Source organism: Echinops telfairi, unplaced genomic scaffold (assembly GCF_000313985.2).
Source record: "Echinops telfairi isolate 266 unplaced genomic scaffold, ASM31398v2 ScPeMD7_7424;HRSCAF=8462, whole genome shotgun sequence".
Taxonomy (NCBI): domain Eukaryota; kingdom Metazoa; phylum Chordata; class Mammalia; order Afrosoricida; family Tenrecidae; genus Echinops; species Echinops telfairi.
In genome coordinates, this window is record NW_022111324.1 from 87,017,717 (window position 1) to 87,037,324 (window position 19,608).

Below are 19,608 nucleotides of genomic sequence, written 5' to 3' on the forward strand. Positions count from 1 at the left end.
TTATTTTTCTAGGGTCTCTTCCCTTCCATCTCAAAGCTCCACTTGGTGTCTCAGTTAGGCTCATTCTGGTGGACATGAATTCTCTTGCCTCCTGTTTGTCTGAGATGTTTGCATTTCACCCTCATTTTTGAAGGACAGTTTCAGGAAGGGAATAGTAAGTACTCTTGGTTAACAGCTTGTTTGCGTTTTTGTTTTTCTTTCAGCACTTTAAATAGATCATTCCATTTCCTTCTGGCCTTCAGTGTTTCTGAGGATAAATCAGTATTTGATCTTATTTGGATCCTTTCTGTGTCACGACTGTCAGGAATTTCGACTTTAAGAGCCTGTCTATGAAGTGCATTGATGTAGATATCTTTGGATTTCTCTTGCTTGGGGTACCTTGACCTTATTGGATTTGTAGACTCAAATCCCTCATTAGATTAGAGAATTTTTCTGTCATTAATTCTCCAACTATTCTTTTTGCCCTTTTCTCTCTCCCATCTCCCTTTGAAATCCTCATGATGTATATAGTAGGCTTCTTGTCATTCCATAATCCATTAAACCAGCGGTTCTCAACTTGTGGGTCGCGACCCCTTTGGGGGTTGAATGACCTTTTCACAGGGGTCGCCCGATTCATCATAGTAGCAAAATGACAGTTATGAAGTAGCAACGAAAATAATTGTATGGTTGGGAGGGGTCACCACAACATGAGGAACTGTATTAAAGGATCGCGGTATTAGGAAGGTTGAGAACCACTGCATTAAACCATGCTCAGGCTTCTTGAGCCTCTGTTCTTATTGCTCTTCAGCAACTATAATTTTAATTCTCTTACCCTTCAATGTGCTTGATTAAATCTGTCTAACCTATTGTGTTTCTCATTTCAGTTATCCATTTCAATTACATTGTCTCCTTTTTTAGATCCTCATTTAGATCCTCATTTTTGAGATCATTTTAGATCCTTGTATTGTTTTCCTATCTTTTTTAGCCCTTTATGTTTTCTTGTAGTTCTTTAATTATCTTTTAATATTGTTATAGTCTTTCTTTTTTACTTATTGGTCATCTCCAGATGTGCTTTTACACCTTTTGTCATGCTCATTTGGATGGGACATTGTTATCTATTTTCTTTGTGTGCCTTGTGATTTTTTTGTTAGGGCCCTGAATTTTTAAGGTTGTTAAACATGCTCAGTTTTACCCAGTGTTTGATGGTTTTGCCCATACTATTTTCTGCTTGAGAAACTTCTAGATGGGCAGAGCCATAGGCCCCTGGCATATTGTGTTTCTCTATTTCTCTGATAGTTCCTTCTCCCTTCGGGTTTAATTTGCATTTGGAAGTTCCAAATCTCACTTTTCAAATTTCAATCTCTCACAGTACTAATCAATCTTTCCACCAGGGGGTGCACTTCCCTCTCGTTATTACTCCCTTCCCTACTCTGTTCTGCAATCACATTTTCATTGGAAAACCCACACCCAGTGGGCCTCGTTTCAGGCTGGGTGGTGCCCTCGGGTTTTGCCCAGAATTTTCTTCTTTGATTTGTAGAGGCTACTTATACATCTGAGCTAGAATTCAGGGAAAGCACTGGCAGATTTCCCTCTGTTTCAGGAGGCATAGGTTGTGGCATGTCTCCAGAAGGACCTCTAAGAAATGATCTTGTTAGTGTTTTGTAGTCCCAGTTACCCTGTCGGAGTTAGGGGAGCACTCTCCAGGCAAGTAGCTCACCTCCTGACTCCACTGTAGTGAACCTTTGTGGGAGTTCAAGTCATTCTCCAGCTGGCAGGGACTGGTTGGGACTGAATATGGACCCTTTGGGAGGTCTGCTGTGTTGCTAACAGAACCCAACCCATAGTGTGTTGGCTATGAGTGTAGCTACCACTCAGGCTGCCTACTTCCTAGCACAAGGCAATCTCAGTCAACAGTCTTCAGCAACCACCATAGGGGGTGCAGACAGAACACTCTCATCCCCAGGGAGGTCTGTTTACTGGTTTCAGAGGCTTAAGCTAGGAAGTACCTGGGAAGCAGGCCCAGTGCTAACTGTAGGGACTGAGTCCTCCAAAGGAGCTTTCCGTTGCAGTTTCCACCAGACTGGACGGGAGAAGCTGTGTCATGCTCTGGCCATATCTACAAGAACTCTCTGACTTGTTGCTATCAGAGCCTTCCCCAGTAGATGGTTGGTTCCGAGTGCAGCCTCCATTCAACACTTCTGCCTCAGTCAACAATCCTCAGTCCCAAATGGAATGGGAGCAGACGAATCCTGACTGACCCTCAGGGAGACTTATGTGTTGGTTTCAGAGGCCAGAACTATGGAATTCATAGGGAGATAGGTAGAGCACTGACATGGGAGCAGAGTCCACTGCAGGACCCATACATAACAATTCATACCAGGCTTACAGACGAGTGTGGGTGGGGGAAGTATTGTCGCACTCCAGATGGATCTCCACGGAAATCTGTCTTGTTGCTCTCCCTTCCGGTAATGATGACGACTATGGGTGTAGCCTTCGTGAAAGATGCCTGCTTTTTAGCACCCAGCAGCCTAAGTCAGCAGTCCTGTGTATCTTCCAAAAGAGGGAGCAGACAGACTACAGCTGGTCCCTTGGGAGGGCTGTCCTGTTGGTTCAGGGGCCTGAGCTATGAAGTGTGCAGGGAGGCAAGTGGAGTCCTGAGTAGAACAGAGTCTACCGAATGGACCGCCCTCTGTAGCAGTTCACAGTCAGCTTGGAACCAATGGTGTCTGGGCTTTTAGAGTCTAAGTGGATTCCCGTTTCCCCATGCTCTATCTGCCTTGCTGATTTTAGGGAAGAAGCATGGCACTCGGTCTCTTTGTACAGACAGCAAATGGCAACCCATGTGGCTCGAGGAGGGGCAGAAACCATAGGAGAGGCTGTTTCCCTGCCCTGATGGGACTTGTTGATTCTTGCCCATCTGCATTTCCCCACTGCTTTCCTGCTGCACTTCCTAATGTAAGAGTCCCGCAAAGGCCAGCACTCGTTTCTTGTATTTTTCATATTTGTGAGGGAGGTTTGGAACAATGGTTGTTTTTTAATGACAACATCTTCCCAGAATTTGGAAAGCCAACTTTCAATGCACTTTAGATTTCATAGAAAAGCATATGAGAAAATAATGCGGAGTTTAGAGTCCTAAAGGACTGGGTTTAATTCTGTCACTCAAGTTTGGGACTTAATCTCACCAACTTTATTTCATCTGTAAGAGCAAGTTCATACCCTATTTTACAAGGATGCTGTGTGAATTAAATGAAAATTGGCACAGTCTAACAAAGCTTCTCCTTTTACATCTCTGTGTATTCCTTATAAAAATCTTGTTCTTGGTGACAGATTCTCCTGTTTCATTTCCCACTGTTGTCTATAGGTGCTTGAGTCCCCGGTTTCCCTCTGTTTTTCCCACCTGTGTTCTCTGGGCCTGCAGTGGACACCTAATCTGTCTTGCTTGTTGTAGACAACCTTTCCCCCCAGGAGTTCGTCATATGAAGCAGGCTTGCTTTTTACATATTGTTGGTTCTCTCAGTTCCAGTCCATTGACCCTAACAAAATGACAATAATAAATAACGGAATCTAGGGGGCACTTTTGGAGGGCAGTGACAGAGTGATTACTGGCATTTCAGTTTTGTTGCAGATATTTTCAACTGAAAGTTGACATCTGATGTGTTTGAATTAAGCTTTAAAGATTAACCCTCAATGGTGTCCTGAAGTCTTCTTAAAACAAGTTGAGGTTAACTATTAAAAAAGAACTGCCTTGAGTCTTACACTCTTTGAAGAACTATGGATATGGGATCAAATTAGAACAGCAACTCAAAAGATTAGATAAGAACCTTTGCGAGCAGTGAGTCCGGGGTTAATGCAGAGAACACTTTAGGAAAGGAATCAGATGGGGGGGTGCACAACTGAAAGGATGCAATCAACGTACATAGAAACTGTTGAATTCGTGTGTGTATCCTAGCAATGGGAACAAACACAAAAATTGACAGCTGGAGCTGCCTTCGTGCTCATTTTCCCTGAAGGCCATTCTTACAGCTCCTTGTGCACTACCCTTGGCATAGGGTGGTCTGCAGAGCCAGAGAGGAGAGGGTGTGTGTGTAAATGGGATTCTCCAGTTGGTGAATATAATCCTAAGTACTTTTCAGAAAAATCCTACTAGACCCAAAGTGCTTTGGAAGGAGCACTAACATGAACAGAGGTTGCTTTCTTAGTATATTGGGTATAATTCCTCTGCTGATAATCAAGATCGCTGCTCATAGAGAAAGGTGGACACGAGGAAGAGGGACAGGAGGCTTGTTGAAAGGAGCAGAGCACTTTGCTGAGTAGAAGTGTTGATGCCTTCTGTGCCGAGGCCCCCAGCTGGGCTGCAGCAGGGCCCAGGGAGAGCGTCCCTGTGGTTGCCGGTGTTGGCACAGGCAGGAGGGCAGTAAAGGAATCGTCGGTGACCGACTACAGCAGATGACTTCTGCGATTCTCTTTCAACACATCTAGGTTGGAGCAGCACTACAAAAATGCAGAAGGGGTTTATGATTAACTAAAGACAAGTAACATCAATTTCTTCTTTCCTGAAAGCAGTTTAATACTAAAACAAAGGATGGGTTCACTGTCAACACAAAAGTCCCCAGCCTCAAAGATCCAGGGAAGGAATATGATGGATTCACGATCACTATAACAGGAGACAAGTATGTATGCATTGTCGGTGTGGGTGTGAAGTGGAAACTTATAGCCAGAAGTACGCATGTGCATGGTCTCTTCCAAGAACCATTACGGTTGTGTTGTCTTATCTGTTATTATTCTCTACTCTTATATCTAGGTTCTGGCATCCATTGCAATAGCTACCCAGAACTCACAGACACTATTCGTGATTAAAGGGTTTCTTACGGAAGTTAATCATGCAAGGAAGTTGTAATGCAACTGGGAAATGCTCAGTGTACAGTTGTTCATCAGGACATGTTACAAAGATCTTTCAGGGCTAATAAATGCACCAAAGCAAAGGCATTCAGCTCAAGCTCCTGTAGGTCAGCAATCCCAGCTCCCCTAATTGAGTGCATAGAATCCCCCCACTCCACAAGCCAGCCTCTTACCCCAAAGCATTCAGCTTTACGTGCTCTGTGGGCTGGGAAATGCACCACTCTGCCTCCTGGTTCTGCTGCTGCTGCTCCTCTGATGTCACAGGTGTCTTCCGGATCCAGGAAGTTCACTGTGTAGGAATCTCAGAGTCCAAAGGTCCACGCCCGGCTCTTGCTGGTAGCGTGATCTCCACCTCCTGCTTCTCAGAGAGCTCATTTCATATGCGGCAGGATGACATCCCAGTGAGTCCTGATCACAGTTACTCACAGGTGAATCCTGTCAGTATCTGCCCCCACCTTCGTACCAGACCCGTGCGGGGAAAGATAATTTGGCAAGAGACTTTGGCTAGAGAGGCCACAGTAAATAACCTACTGCCCCTGCAATAGTGGGTGTTTGCTCTTGTCCTGAAATAAAATAGTCATGGCCCAGTGTTTAGCTACAACCAATAAGCTTATGAACATTACACTGTGGCTATCACTCTGGCAGATGAATTTTCTGACTGTGCTATATCTAATAATTTTATGGATATTAAGTATAATATCTTAACAATTTGTGTAAAGCATTCCTCTGTGTTCATGAAGTTTCAAAAGTCATTTACTAACAAAATGAAAATAAGATTTACAACGGCAAATTGAAGCCATTGTAAAGTTTTGTTTTATTTTTGTAATATAGGTTTTCATGTATTACAAGAGTACATATTATTAAACATATAGAATATATAGATAAGCAAAGCTCTTTATATTTTTTTATCATTTTGGGGGAACTCTTACAGATGTTATAATATTTTAGATTTTTAATAAAATCATTCTTTTTAAAAAAATTGATTATACTATATTGATTAGTAACCTGATTTTTAAACCCTTTCTGTTACTTCATCATGAACATTTTCCATGCCATGTTCTTCTAAGCATTTGTAATCACAGCATAGTGTTCCACTATATCGATATTGAAGAGGTTCTCTTACTTTTTTTGTTGTTGACCATTTTCTGGGGAGGAGGTGTCCTTTTTAAATATTATAAATAACACTATGCTTTTATATACATCTGATATCCAGACCTAAAGCTCTAGTAGTACAATGGTTAAGCACTCAGCTTGCTCACTGAAAAGTTGGTGATTTTAACTCATCAACCACTCTGCCAGGAAAAGCTGTGGTGACCAGCTCTGGGGAAACCCTAGGGGGCAGTTCTGCTCAATCCTACCAGATTGCTGTGGGGGAATCTACGCAGTGGCAATGGGTTTGGGTTGGGATGTCACCGTGGTGCCTGCATACCCTTTGCATTTTAGATTACATTACCTTGAGCTCTCCTCTCCCTGCCCCTGCCCACCTGCACGTTCCTCAGATCCACAGCCTGCGGACCATCAAAGCCACTCCCAGTGATGTCTGCTGGTCTAACGGTGGTCAGGTGGCTTACATTCTTCTGGCTTCTCTGCCTGTCAGGCTCTGGCTTTTCTACATACTTTTCTCTCTCAAACAAACAAACAGCCCCCTACTTCAGGCTCCATGTCAGAACTGATTCACACAGGCTTTCGTTTCTATACACAAATTTAGCAGTTTTCACATTTTGTTGCTTTTCCTTATATTTGAAATCTCTCCAGCCCAACCCACTTAATCAAAGTACCTTCCCATAAAAAGTACTTTCTCCTGAAGAGGCGTGTCAGAGTTGGCTGAAAACATTTGGTAAGCATTTCTCCTGCCATTTACATATCCATGAGGTATACCTTCATGTGAAGCCCAAGTAGAAAAGAAGTACTGAACAAAATAGTATATAGAATTGTTTCCTCAAAAGTATAGCCTCTTCCCCCTAGTGGCACAGTGGTTACACGTTGGGCTGCAACCCACAGTCTGCAGTTTGAAACTACCAGCAGCCCCGCAGAAGAAAAATTGGGCTTTTTACTCCCTTAAACAGTTACAATCTTGGAAACCCACAGGGGGCTCTCTAGGAGCCCGTATTGACTCGATAGCAGTGAGTTTGGGTTTTCTGGGGTGTTGTTTTTTTCAACTATCCGTACCTCCTTCCTTGTCATTGCCCATGCTTGGCGTCATAACTTCTCAAAGTGATGCATAGTTGATGTCCCCATCTGTTCTGTCGATCTACATGTCACCACTACATTAATGTTCCTAAAGGTCTCCAGTGGGCAACTATCTTCCATTCAGACCCCACCCTCCCTTTGTCTGTTGGCACCCAAACCCTTCCCTCTGCAGGCACTCAAAGACTTCTTCCTGTGACCTCACACAGGATGTCCAGCCATGCACTGTGCACCAATTCCTAAAGGAACCTGGTCTGTTAATCGGTCTGGAGGGCTTGTTCCCCAAGTTCACCTCCCACTTCTCCATCTCTGGGCTTCTGGTCATCCCATCCCATTTGAGATCCATCTTCAGGCCACTTCTATGAGTCATACTGTTGTAGGGTGGGCACCAAGAGGGCTCACATTGCCTGCTCACCATTGCCAGGTGCCAGAAACCAAGTGGATTCAGAAGATTCTAAGTTCTGTTTTCACATGCATGGGAAAGGAGAAAGGGGGCATCCTTTCCCCAGCTGAGCTCCCCATCCCTTTGTTCTCACAGGCTGAATCAAACAGTTCTTTCAGAAATGCACAAACCTCGGAATGACAGCTATAAGCTAGGAAAACAAAGCTCTTGTGTTACAGAGCTTCCATTACTTAGGGACCTTCAATCTCAAGGAGACAGGCTTAGTATGCAAGTCCTGTCCTTAGTGAGGAGTGGAAGGAAGCTTGGACACTCTCACAGGATACTCTGAGACAGGACAGAGGGGTCTAGCTCAGGGTCAGAGCTATGGAGGATTTCTTGCTAAGTTACATCTAAACAAAGAATGTCATTCTAACCACATTATATTTCCATCATAAAATAATAGCCGATTGACTCTTCAGGTCACTCCCCATTATCCTCCACTGTTCATCGTAATTGCTCATACCGGTGAGATATGTTGAGGACGGAAATATTCGTGGTGATGATCAGAAGGATTCAGTAGGCACTGAATTTATGTGAGAACTTTGCAGTAGGTCTTGCACCTCACTGTTATAACCTTTGAAGTACTGCGCATTGGAGCTCGAATACAGTTCTTCCCTCTGATTATGGGTTACACTATTAATAACCCTCTGACCAGCGCAGGCTAATGTGCTTCTTTTGTGTGCACTTCGCTAACACTTCACTTAGATGGCTGCTTGCTTTTGGACAAGCCTTAGGACCCCAGACACATTCTTTCTGATAGCTGGGCACCATCTGATTTTTTTTTTTTTGCCACACGTTGCCATACACTTACATCTTCAGTGATCAATGCACAAGGGGTCCCCCCATAAGAACAAATTGTTCTTCAGTTAGGGCTTAGACCAAGTGTAAGTTCAAGATTCACTCATACGTCTAAGGCATACATATACTTATGGTCCACTTTAGAGGCAGCATTATCAGCTGGAGAAATAATGTAAATAAGCCTCTATCAGATATTGGTATTTTTAAGAACAATATTAACTTAGCCAATGGTATAGAACCGAACTGCCTATAAGGCCCTTTAGACTAAAATACATGAAAATGCACCTGTGCAGATTTGCAACAAATGGCAGAACACTGTTCAAGAAGACAAACAAAGCCAAGGGCAAAACCATGTGTCTGCACAACTAAGACGTCTCGGACCGCAGAGAAAACATGACCATGGCAAATAGAAGGCAGTTTCAAGCCTCCAGTCACTGAGTGATCTCGAAGCAATAGAGAGATGGACCAAAGCCCCAGGACGCCAGAGTCCACAGCCTGGGGATAGTCGTGCCCCGCTTCTCGCACTATAGCCCTTCAACCCTAGGGTCCAAGAAGTACTTCAGGGTTTTTTGTCTGCATCAAGTGTGTTTAAGGCAAACTCCAGTTCACACAGTAAGGTTCTCAAACTGAGTCTCTTTGATAGTCTCTGAAAAAAAAAAGCTGTAAATCACCACCTTCCCCACCCAATTCCAGGCAGCTTACCACATGAGGCCTAGCTCACTAAAGGCAGGAAACAAATTCTGTCATAAATGCACAGTTGATAACATTATACAAGGCACATTCTCTCATTGGGAGCTTACACAAACCAAATCAAGCATTTCTCTAAAGCAGGGGTTTTCAACCTGTGGGTTGTGACCCCTTTGGGGGGGTCCAACCACCCTTTTATAGGGGTCATCCAAATCATAACAGTAGCAAATGACAGTGATGAAGTAGCAACAAAAATAATTTTATGGTTGGTGGGTTCACCACAACATGAGGAATTGTATGAAAGGGTTGCGGCATGAGGAAGGTTGAGAACCGCTGCTACAGGCAGGCTGTTCTTGAGTTAGTTTACCAACAGAAATGCTCTTCAGAGCTGAAGCTAACCCTTTCCTTTCTACTCGCGGATTTCTGTGCTTTCACTCATGAAAACTGGCACAATTGAAGTGAGGCCCTCTGAAACATCGGCTCTAGGAAGCACAGATGTGGGCGTGACAATGGGACGATAAACACTAGAGAGATACCGTAGAGCATTTTGCTTGGGAGACTACGTTAAATGACTAGATGCCCGCCCGAAACTAGTGACTAGTCTCATGTTCCTCTTCTGGAGTCTGTTCCTTCAAAAGCCTCAGCCCTTCCACAGACACAATGAGCTGAACGAGAGACTCCACTGCTTTTCCTAGGCTGTCACTTAGACCCTACGTGGCCTTCAAGCTCCACGTTTTTGGGATGTTTTTAAGAATCAAAAGAAAACTTAAAACATCACAGAGCAAATGGTTCACACCTGGATTATTTTAACTTCTAAGAGAACACTAAGTACCACAAGGTATTGTCTATATTCAAACAGCACTAATCGCAGTGACCATCCTTAAAGCCCCAGGTTCTATATGAAGTAACTTAGCAGGAAATTTTACTGTTACTCTATTTCACAACCTGTAACTCTAACTTTCCTAGCTTCTTTAACCAATATTTTAGGAATTTACTAAATCTGCCAATAGGAGCTCTCAGTCAGAAAGTCATGAGATTTTTAATTTATAGGCTAAACAATCTGAGAGAAGTGAGAATAGTAGTTAATTTCATAGAGAGGATACCTTTAAAATACACACAGTATTTCCACATATAGAGTTTATGGAAGCATTCACCTGGATTAGTAGCTAACTATTGTTGGGAAATTTCAGATCAGCTGTAATGCACAATCTCACCACCTGCCAGAGCTCCAGAGATCCTAACTTAGACTTGTGGGCTCCAACACAGAATATTAGTCCTCTTCATAAGTCAAATACAGTCCATCTTCCACCAGGAAGTTTTGCCAAGTACCTCCGTGGGTACTTAGCAAATCCAAACAAATCCTAAGTTCATCGGTAAGTGACAAAGCTTGGCATGGCCAAGGCTAAGTCACAGTAAACATACTCATAAATGCATATGCTTTTTGAGATAAACTAATGTAAACCAGACAAAGTCAATTAATAAAAGGAAACATCTGAAAATATCACATTAAACATTTCAGATATAACCAAACTTCAGTTACCAAACTTTTAATGGTCTATTTGCAATCTTTTCCTCAACTTTACTTCCACTGACCAAATACACCTAATACGATCGCTTGCATTTACTATTAGAACATACACTCAACCAGGCAATAATTTGCAGTGATTCATGGCTTTTCAATATTCCAAGAATATTTTTTTCTTTATTCTAAGAATAATTTAACTCAGTGCCACAGAGGTTTCAAATCTATTTCTTGCCTCTTGTTTGACACAAAGCTTTCTGTCACTCACTTTCTTCATTTATTACGTACCTACAAGTCCAAGTTTACGATCTTTCACATCCTGACACAACCTGGCCTTCTGTTCTAAGATAAGACTACCTTCTTTTTCCTTCTCAAGTAAACAAAACACAAAAAATTCCCATCCGTCATTCTGTCTTTTCTCCAGCCCCTCAGCTCAGATCATATTAAGTTCCCTCAGTGGGTTTATCACCTTAAACGGTACACTTTACTAATCGAATGTGATGCACACATTTCCAAGTAAGCCAGACAAACGAACCTGAAAAGGCACTAAATCACAAGGCAAATTCCACTGGAATTGAAAGGCAAGCAGATAGCTCCAAAAGAAACCGACCAGCGATCAGAACCACCTGTATTAGGAGACACTCATAAGATGCATGCCCAACATTCACGGTATCTGAACTGTCTTCCTCTACGTGCTAATGACCTCCTGGGAGGAATGGTTTCAAATTGTCCCTTTGCTGGAGCATCAGCTCTTTCGGAGACACCTGTAGTTTGGTCAATCTAACCCACCCTCCTCCTGGAAATCAGATCATTCAAAGAATGAGTTGTATTTCTAAACTAGCAATAAAGCCTTTATTTTTATGGCCTGAAACAAGTCTTCGTAATTAAACTTTCACCAAGACAGGTACAATTTTCATTATGTCTAACAATGAGTTCTTGTATGCGTCTTATAATCACGCTTTACAGTTAGAAAAAAATGAACATAATATTTAGAAGATATTTACATGTATACATTTATTAACTGTATGATCTTAATCACAGCAAATATTTATTAATTCTCAAATCATTTAAAGTAATTTAAAGTTATTTATGCACTATCAGACACTGCTGAAATGTACTTCACTTGATTTTAACTTTTTCTCTTCTATCCAAGTTCGGTTTCATAAGATTCCCCCAAATTTTTATATTTTAACTTACACTTGGTTCTCAAGTTGACTCTTACTCAGAGTGACATCTGTGATATAGCAAAAATTGCTTCCCATGGTTTCTGAGGTTGTAAAATAAAAATGTAGTTGATCTTTTCCTTCTTCCTGCCCCTCCCCCTTATTTTTCTTAACCAAGAAAGTGAGATGAGCCTGCACTGTCTTAAAGAGAAATGCCCTAGTTCACGGGGGCATTAACCAAAGGACCCTTCTTGAAAAGCAGGGAAGCTAGTCTTTCAGGAACTAAACTTGTGACTTTAGAAGAGATATCTTTCTAAAATAGCTATGCTACAGCTGGATGGCACGAGGCTGGCTGGTCAGATGAAATAAATCTGTTCCAAAACAGATGGCTAATATTCAACTAGCCCATGGGTAAAAGGTCTCTCACATGGCACAGCCATGAAAGAACTGACAGCCCTGGAGCCATCAGCCCCCAGATGAAAGATTCCTCTACCATAGCAGTAGATTGGCCCACCAACAAACTACAATTACAAACTTGTTTCAGGACTCAGATTGACAGAGTCAGATGAGATCTCCCAGATCAGCCCAACAGAGCAGACAGATGCAGAGAAGATCTCTTAAGCAGATTGCCAGTGGCACAGAGATCACCTAGCCCCAATCCTCCAGTGGAGACAGATTTGGGGCCTTTACAGATACAGAAGTGTGCTTACCAGATACAGAGAATACACTTACTCAGAAGGATGGCCAAACCAGAGGCTGAGAATCCTGAATCCCGGGTGAAGGCAACTGGGAGATGGCGGAGCAGCAGCATGAGGAGCACTCCAGGGTTCAGGGCCTCTTGGTGAAAGAGAGGTCTTCAGGACTCCTGTCCCTGGCCTCCCTAATCTGGGTCATGTACAGGAGCCTCCCAACCAGCAGGGAACTGTTCCCCAACTGGGGTTTCTCAGCTTACCAGAAGGTTCCTGCAATTATCCCTTCGTGGGATATGCTGTAGGATGGGCACCAAGAGGGCCCACATTGCCCGGTTACCACTGCTGAATTACAGATACCAGGTGGATTAAAAAGATTTTAAGTTTTACTTTCACATGCATTGGAAAGGAGAGTGGGGCGGGGGGCAGGGAATCCTTCCTCCAAATGCTGGTTCTTCCCCTCCCTCTATTCTCACAGCAGTGTGTGTGTGTGTGTGTGTGTGTGTGTACACACTTGTGTATAAGCCGAGTTTTTCAGCACATTTTTTATGCAATTTTTGTGGTAAAATCAGGTGCCTCGGCTGATATTGTCGGCTTATACTCTAGTGTATATGGTGTGTGCGTACATACACAGGTTGAGTGAAACAGTTCTTTGAGACAGACACAAATCTTGGAATGACAGGTACAAGCTAGGGAAACAGTCTTGTTTTAACAAAGATCTTGTGTTACAAAGCTCCCATTACTTAGGGACCCTGAATCTCAAGGAAACGGACCTGATATGCTGGTCTTGGCCCTTAGTGAAGGGAGGGAGGAAACTTAGACACTACACAGGATGCTCTGTAAGACAAGATAGAGGGGGTTAGCACTGGATTACGGCTGCGGAAGATTTCTAGCTAAGTTATATCTAAACAAAGAACATAATTCTATCTCCATTATTTTTCCATTATAAAATAATAGCTGGACTGACTGGTCAGGTCACTCCCTATCAAGAGCCTGGTTTTTATTCCATGTCTTCAAAAGTAGATCTCGTTACTCCTACATTTGGGCTCCTGATGAGCTGTGTGTGGAGCTTCATGTGGCCTTGTTACTCCCTCCCTTCAAGGCAGCAAGTGTGGTGTGCTTTCCCCCCCAAAGCATCTAAGGATTTACATCTTCCAGCTCCGTGGCCTGCAGCAGAAGCTTCATTTTAAAATGTACTCCCTGAACTTCCTTCATAGCATAGTTCTTGATCTTCGTTTTCAACCATAATGGAAGAGCTGTTTGATAAAATATTTACTAGTCATTTACATGCATTCTTTATTATGTATATTTTCCCTTGTAGTAGCTTAAGCTCATATAGTAAATGCATATGGTTGGAATAAGCAGGATAGCAATTAGCCTTTCACTTTTATAAAAATAGTTGCATACTTAGGAAGCATGCCTTATTGCCTGCACCTAAAACTGCAGGATACATTCTTAGATCTGTTCAGTGCCGCATCAGCATATTATTTGTTTCTCTCGCTCTTTTTTTTTTTGGCTGTCTTTGTTTGACTCTGAATTGTATAATGTGTGCCTTTTACACTCGTTTTTGTATTTTTAGAGTTGGTAATATACTATTTTCTGTGGAAACACAAACCACAGAAGAAAGAACACAATTATATCATGCTGAAATAGATGCACTTTATAAAGACCTGACAGCAAAAGGAAAGGTATTAATTCTGTCGTCAGAATTTGGGGTAAGTCTTTGTTTACTTCTATTTTAGCTCCTCTTCCTGTGATTCTTTACCTCCTGTCCTTTAATTATAATAGAACATACCTGATACCAGTTTTAGTTGACCTATATGTATTCCTCTTTTAATATTTTTATAAAGAACAATTTAGTAACCATAGTACTTGGAAATGGCAAATGAGTATAGTTGGAACCTACTATGTGACTATATATTATCATAAGTTTGCTATACAGTATCATAAATTTGGTCTTCAACAAGATTTTAATGAAAAAGGTTAATACTTAATGAACATGGTCTATATTTCCCCTTTATATTCTGTTTTCTTCTTATCACCGTGGTGGTTACTTATGTTTATCATGAGTTTTTGAATTTAAACTTATGATACAGCTTATTGGGCAGGGAAACTAGGTTGAGATTTTCTGTCCTTTGCACCTAATAGCCACTTCCTAGTCGGAGGCTCCTCGGAGCAAGCTCTCTGGCATGTTCGCCTTGTGTGCCACTCGTCTGCCACTGTGCCCGCAGTGCGTTAGACACGCTGCCTGCTGTGTTTCCAAATGGGTGCCTGGGCCCTTCAGAATGCCCCCTCACTTTGACTGGAAGCCCTGCATTTAGCTAAGCATCTGGCATTTTATGTATATAATTAGCCATATTTATCACTAACTCTCAGGGTGGGGTGGAGGCGTACTAGAACCTTGTGGGATTAGGAGTGTATGTAGTTTGGGGAAACCTATTTAGTATTAATAAGTATTTTATTCTGATTAGGATATATATATATATTGACATGTCAAATGTCACTAAAAGAGGCAGATTTTTATGTGTATCGGAAAATGTCAAAGTTTTTTTGTTGCTGCTCTTCTGTAAGCTGGGAAAATTCTGCTCTAAATTGATCTGTGAGTTTTCATTGGAAAAAAGTGATACAAAAAATAAAGAATATTCAAGAATGTAAAAAGTCAGGTCTTGTAGAGGAGGAACAAAACAACGTTTTTCTTGCTGTAAATGATTAGTTAGCTATCTAATCACCTATAAAAAGATAGTTTATAATCCAATCTTTAAGTTAATGGGTATGTTTCCTTTTTCCTAGGAGGCTGATGCTGTTTGTAACTTAATCCTATCCTTAGTTTATTACTTTTATAATTTAATGCCACTCTCTCGAGGATCCAGGTAACTGATAATCTATAATTATAAACATTTTAAAAAATGTAATTCAAGATCAAATTATTTTGTGCTGTGAATTTTTTGTTTAAACCATTTTTTAAAGTGGAAGGCATTTTTAATGAATTGGGAATTTCATTTTCTAGATAATGAGTCAGAATCAACTTGACAGCAATGAATTTGGTTTTGGAATATGGATTTTGCTACATTTATATCCGCAGAGATCTCTGATGTTGGGGTTGGTTGGCTGAGGCTGTTTCTTTAGATTTGCACAGGGTAACACTCTGGCAGTGGGATCAGAACATCCCACAAACCCTTAGGGGCAGAAAATGTAATGGGTACTCTATGTCCCATGGATCATGAGGAGTTAAATTTTTAATTTGTTTATTTATTTATTTATTTATGCTTTTTCTGCCTCTTTTGGATATGGTACCGAAATATGCCAGGTGTTCACAAGGAATGACCTCCTTTATTTTTAATCTCCTTAGATTACCATATCATTGAAAAGAATGATAAACGTTCGTTCTAATATGGTATTCTTAACTGTAATGAAACAAGCCCTGGTGGTATAACAGCTAAGCACTTGACTTCTGACGGAAAACGTCAGAAACTTGAACTCACCAGTGGCTCGGCTGATGAAAAGACCTGTCAGTCTGCTTCCATCAAGATTGCAGCCTTATTCTCTGTATGATTGCTGCATCTCTTCTGTAACTGTGACCATTCTAAAATAAAACTTCATTTGAAAAGTTGGGTGGTGGTGGTGGAGAAAAGATTACACCCTTAGAAGTCTTGTGGGGCAATTCTGCTCTGCCCCTAGGGTCACTATGAGTCAGCATGGAGTTGGCACAGGTCTGATAAGCTAGGGATCTATCTATTCACGCATTTAAGATGCCTTACCTGGTGCCATGCATTGTGCTTGGTGTATTTTAATATTTTATATTTGCTAAGCCCTTATTGTCCACCCTTGGGCCTTAATTGTTATATTCCATTGGTTTATCATTCCCATTCCTTAATATTTCTATAAGCTTAAAGAAGTTCTCCTTCCTTGTTTGTATAGATCAGGTTTTTGTTTGTTTTTAAGTGCCATTGAAACAAGAGATGTGTTATCAGATGGTTTTTTTTGTTGTGGTGGTGGTTGTTATTAATTCCCTTTTTCTCTTTTCCCTGTACCATATGCAGTGTTTCATTTAAATGGTATTTTATTTTTGCCAGCACACATTCAAACTTAAGATGATTTGGCTAAAATAATATACTTAAATATCCTTATGTTTAATTAATGCATTAGAAAGTAGGACTCCTAAATGTGGTAATAAAGTGTTATAGTAATATTAAGTCATCGAAAGGAAACAGGAATGTATATATTGTATATCAGCTTAATGGTAAGTAGTTGTACTCACCGAGTGTGCATTATGTATAAGGCCTATCTCTGAAACAAACCCATTGCCATTGAGTTAATTTCCCTCTCCACACAGTAGTTCTGTTGGCTCACAGGTTGTGTGTGAAGCAAATACAACTCCAATCCTCTTTAACCCTTTCCTTCCACCTCTCCTTCACTATTCACTCCCTAAACCATGTGGATTGTGTCTCCTCCTTATCCTTATAGCTCCTCCTTACATTCAGGCCTTGTCTCCTGCAATAATCTTTCTAGCCTGCCCCCCTGCCACCAGGCTTCTTTCCTTCGCCTCTCTGTGCAACACCAAGTCACCCATTGTACCTGAAATTCAAGCCTGTTCACAGAGCTTCAGCACACTACCCTCCTAGCAGGGATCCAAACCCAAGGCACTGCAGCCAGTGCCAGCCCTGGTTTATTCCACAGCCGCATCACGCCCAGTGTCACCTGTTCTTTCCGACCCACAGGAGTGGGTCATGATTCTCTTCGCACTCGTCCCTACCCTTCCCTCCCTGTTTGCGCCCCTTTATGTCAGTACACACGCCCTGTCTTCTGTCCTTCCTTTACCCCATCCTTTAAATGGGTCTCTGGCCATAGGCACTGTGTGGCCTTGCCAGGAGAGCCATCCCGGGTATCTACGTGCATTTTCTGCTGCCCAGGGAGCCTTCTGCGGCATTCTCTGAGCCTCAAGCTGTCTATCTCCTGGGACTCGTGCTCAGAATGCCAAAGGCTGATCTTACTTCGCTTGGCTTCTTCAGTGCTTCCCAGAAGTCCCCAATCGGTGCATGATAAAACCTTCCACTAGAGAATGAGCTCTGACACGTGAAGGACACTTAGAGGGCATCGGTTTTCAGATCAGTGTGTTAGTACAGCCTGAGATTATTTGCAGAGTATGTTGTACCCATGTATTTTGAAGCCAAATCTCATAAAATGTTAAAAATAAAAATGGGTATATTTTTGTAACTCATTATTTCACTAGACGAGAAAGTCCCTGTGGAAAGAAAACTTTTAATAGAAAAAAAAAACCAAAACTTTTTTTTTTTCCTCAAAGAAAAAATGTTTTGGTCAATTATCCTTAGTACATTAATAAATTTTTTTCTTTTTAATCATTTTATTAGGGGTTTGTACAACTCTTTATAACAGTCAAACATACATCCATTGTTTCGAGCACATTTGTACATTTGTTGCCATCATTCGTAAAACATTTGCTTTCTACTTGAGCCCTTGGTATCAGTTCCTCATTTTTCCCCTCCCTCCCTACCCCCCAATAAATATTTTAAGGCCAATATAGATACTGTTATTTTAATACGCAATGAATTATTAATTAAGCCTTCTTCAGGATGGAAAGTACATAGTAAGCTTTATGCATATTAGCTATAGAATAGGAATGATGAATAATTGTTCTTTATTTCAACAGTGTAATAGCTTATTCCGTGATAGTGGGAGCATTGATGGCAAGTGGAAAAGAAGTGGCAGGAAAAATTCCCAAAGGGAAGGTATGCTGGAGTTGGAATGGGCTAGGGGTTGTATGTGAAATCTTATCTGTGGACTTTTATTTTAAAATGGCTTGAACTGATGTCAAACTGAGATTTTCTCCTTCATATTTAATCACATTTCTGAATCTCTCTTTTTCAGTTAGTTGACTTTGAAGCAATGACAGCCCCAGGTTCAGAAGCCTTTAGCAAAATAGCTAAAAGCTGGATGAACTTGAAAAGGTAACTACTTGATAGGGGTAGATAAAAGTGCATTATGGGATTCTTTGAGTGCACTACAACCCACATGTCATACAAGACATAGAGCTGAGTGACCCAGCTGAGAGGGGGGTGCTGTGGTTGTAGGTCCCTACGGGCTGGGGCATCCCACCAAGCTGCTTGGGCAGCATGAAGATGGCCATTGTGACGGATTGTGCCATTGTCATGGCAGCTGGGGCACTCTTCTACACCCTTCCCTGTCTCAGAATCAGAATGACGGGTCAGGAGCTGATGGGTGGCATTTGGGAAACGTAGGGTGGGCCCGTTGGGCACTCATGGCCATCGGGATGGGAATCTGATGCTAACCAATTTAGTGGTTGCCCTCTACATCTACCGTCTCTCATCAGTCATAGTCATAGACTATAATAAAGCAAAGCCTTTGAGTAATCAAAAATTGCAAAGTGTATTATAAGTGAAGAGGGGGAAAAACACCTTCCTATGACACTTTGGAAAGGAGGCACAATGATTAAACACTGGGCTGCTAACTGACAAATCCACAGTGTGCACCTAGCCAGTGGCTCCATGGGAGAACAGGACGAGTGGTCCAGGGCGTTCTATGGGGCAGTTCTGCTCTTGTCACACGGGTCACTGTGAGTCAGAGTCAATTTGATAACCCACAACATTACTTTTTGGAGAAATATGAAAACTTGAATTCTTGTTATCTTTAGTAATTATTATGCATTGAGTTTCTTTCACTCATTCAAGGTTAAAATGTTTGCTGTCATGTAGGATCATTTAAAGACTGTTTAAATACAGAATGAGTGAAAAATAAGGGAAGTAATGTGTGAAACAAAGTGGCCAGTGTCTTTTTTTGTCATTTCTAATTAGTCATTTATCTCAGCTGGTTTACTTTCTTGCCCAAACTCTTAGCGTCAGTCTTTAAGAGGGAACACGTTTTAAATTGACTCTGAGTGGTAACACTTAGCTTTATAGGCTTTTTGGTTTTTATTTTTTACTTCTTTCTAGATTTGTCTTAGGTGGCACTATCTTGTACTTTAGTCAGGAAATATATGCAAGTCAATAAATATTCACTGACAAGGAGTCAATGCTGACTCCTAGTGACCCAATAGGACAGAATGGAACTGCCTCTGTGGATTTGTTAGACTGTAACTCCTTTTTTCCCCCCAAAACCATTTTATTGTGAGTTAATACAGATAACATATCATTCCATAGTTCAGTTACATCAAGCAATATTGTACAATTGCTACCACAGTCAGTTTTCAGAGATTCTTTTCCTTCC

General features: G+C 41.6%; 1 protein-coding gene across 6 annotated transcripts in view; it reads left to right on the forward strand.

Moving 5' to 3' along the window:
• The window catches only part of TTC13 (tetratricopeptide repeat domain 13), a 99,020-nt gene that overhangs the window by 74,753 nt on the left and 4,659 nt on the right, over positions 1-19,608 (forward strand). For 4 of the 6 annotated variants that reach the window (XM_004712167.3, XM_045297849.1, XM_045297851.1 and 1 more), the window contains 5 exons: positions 4,540-4,649; positions 13,946-14,081; positions 15,157-15,236; positions 18,035-18,113; positions 18,253-18,332. In XM_004712167.3, coding sequence (XP_004712224.1) covers positions 4,540-4,649; positions 13,946-14,081; positions 15,157-15,236; positions 18,035-18,113; positions 18,253-18,332 — 485 coding nt within the window. The remainder of the gene's footprint in view (positions 1-4,539; positions 4,650-13,945; positions 14,082-15,156; positions 15,237-18,034; positions 18,114-18,252; positions 18,333-19,608) is intronic. The other 2 variants (XM_045297848.1, XM_004712168.3) reach the window with 1 other exon arrangement.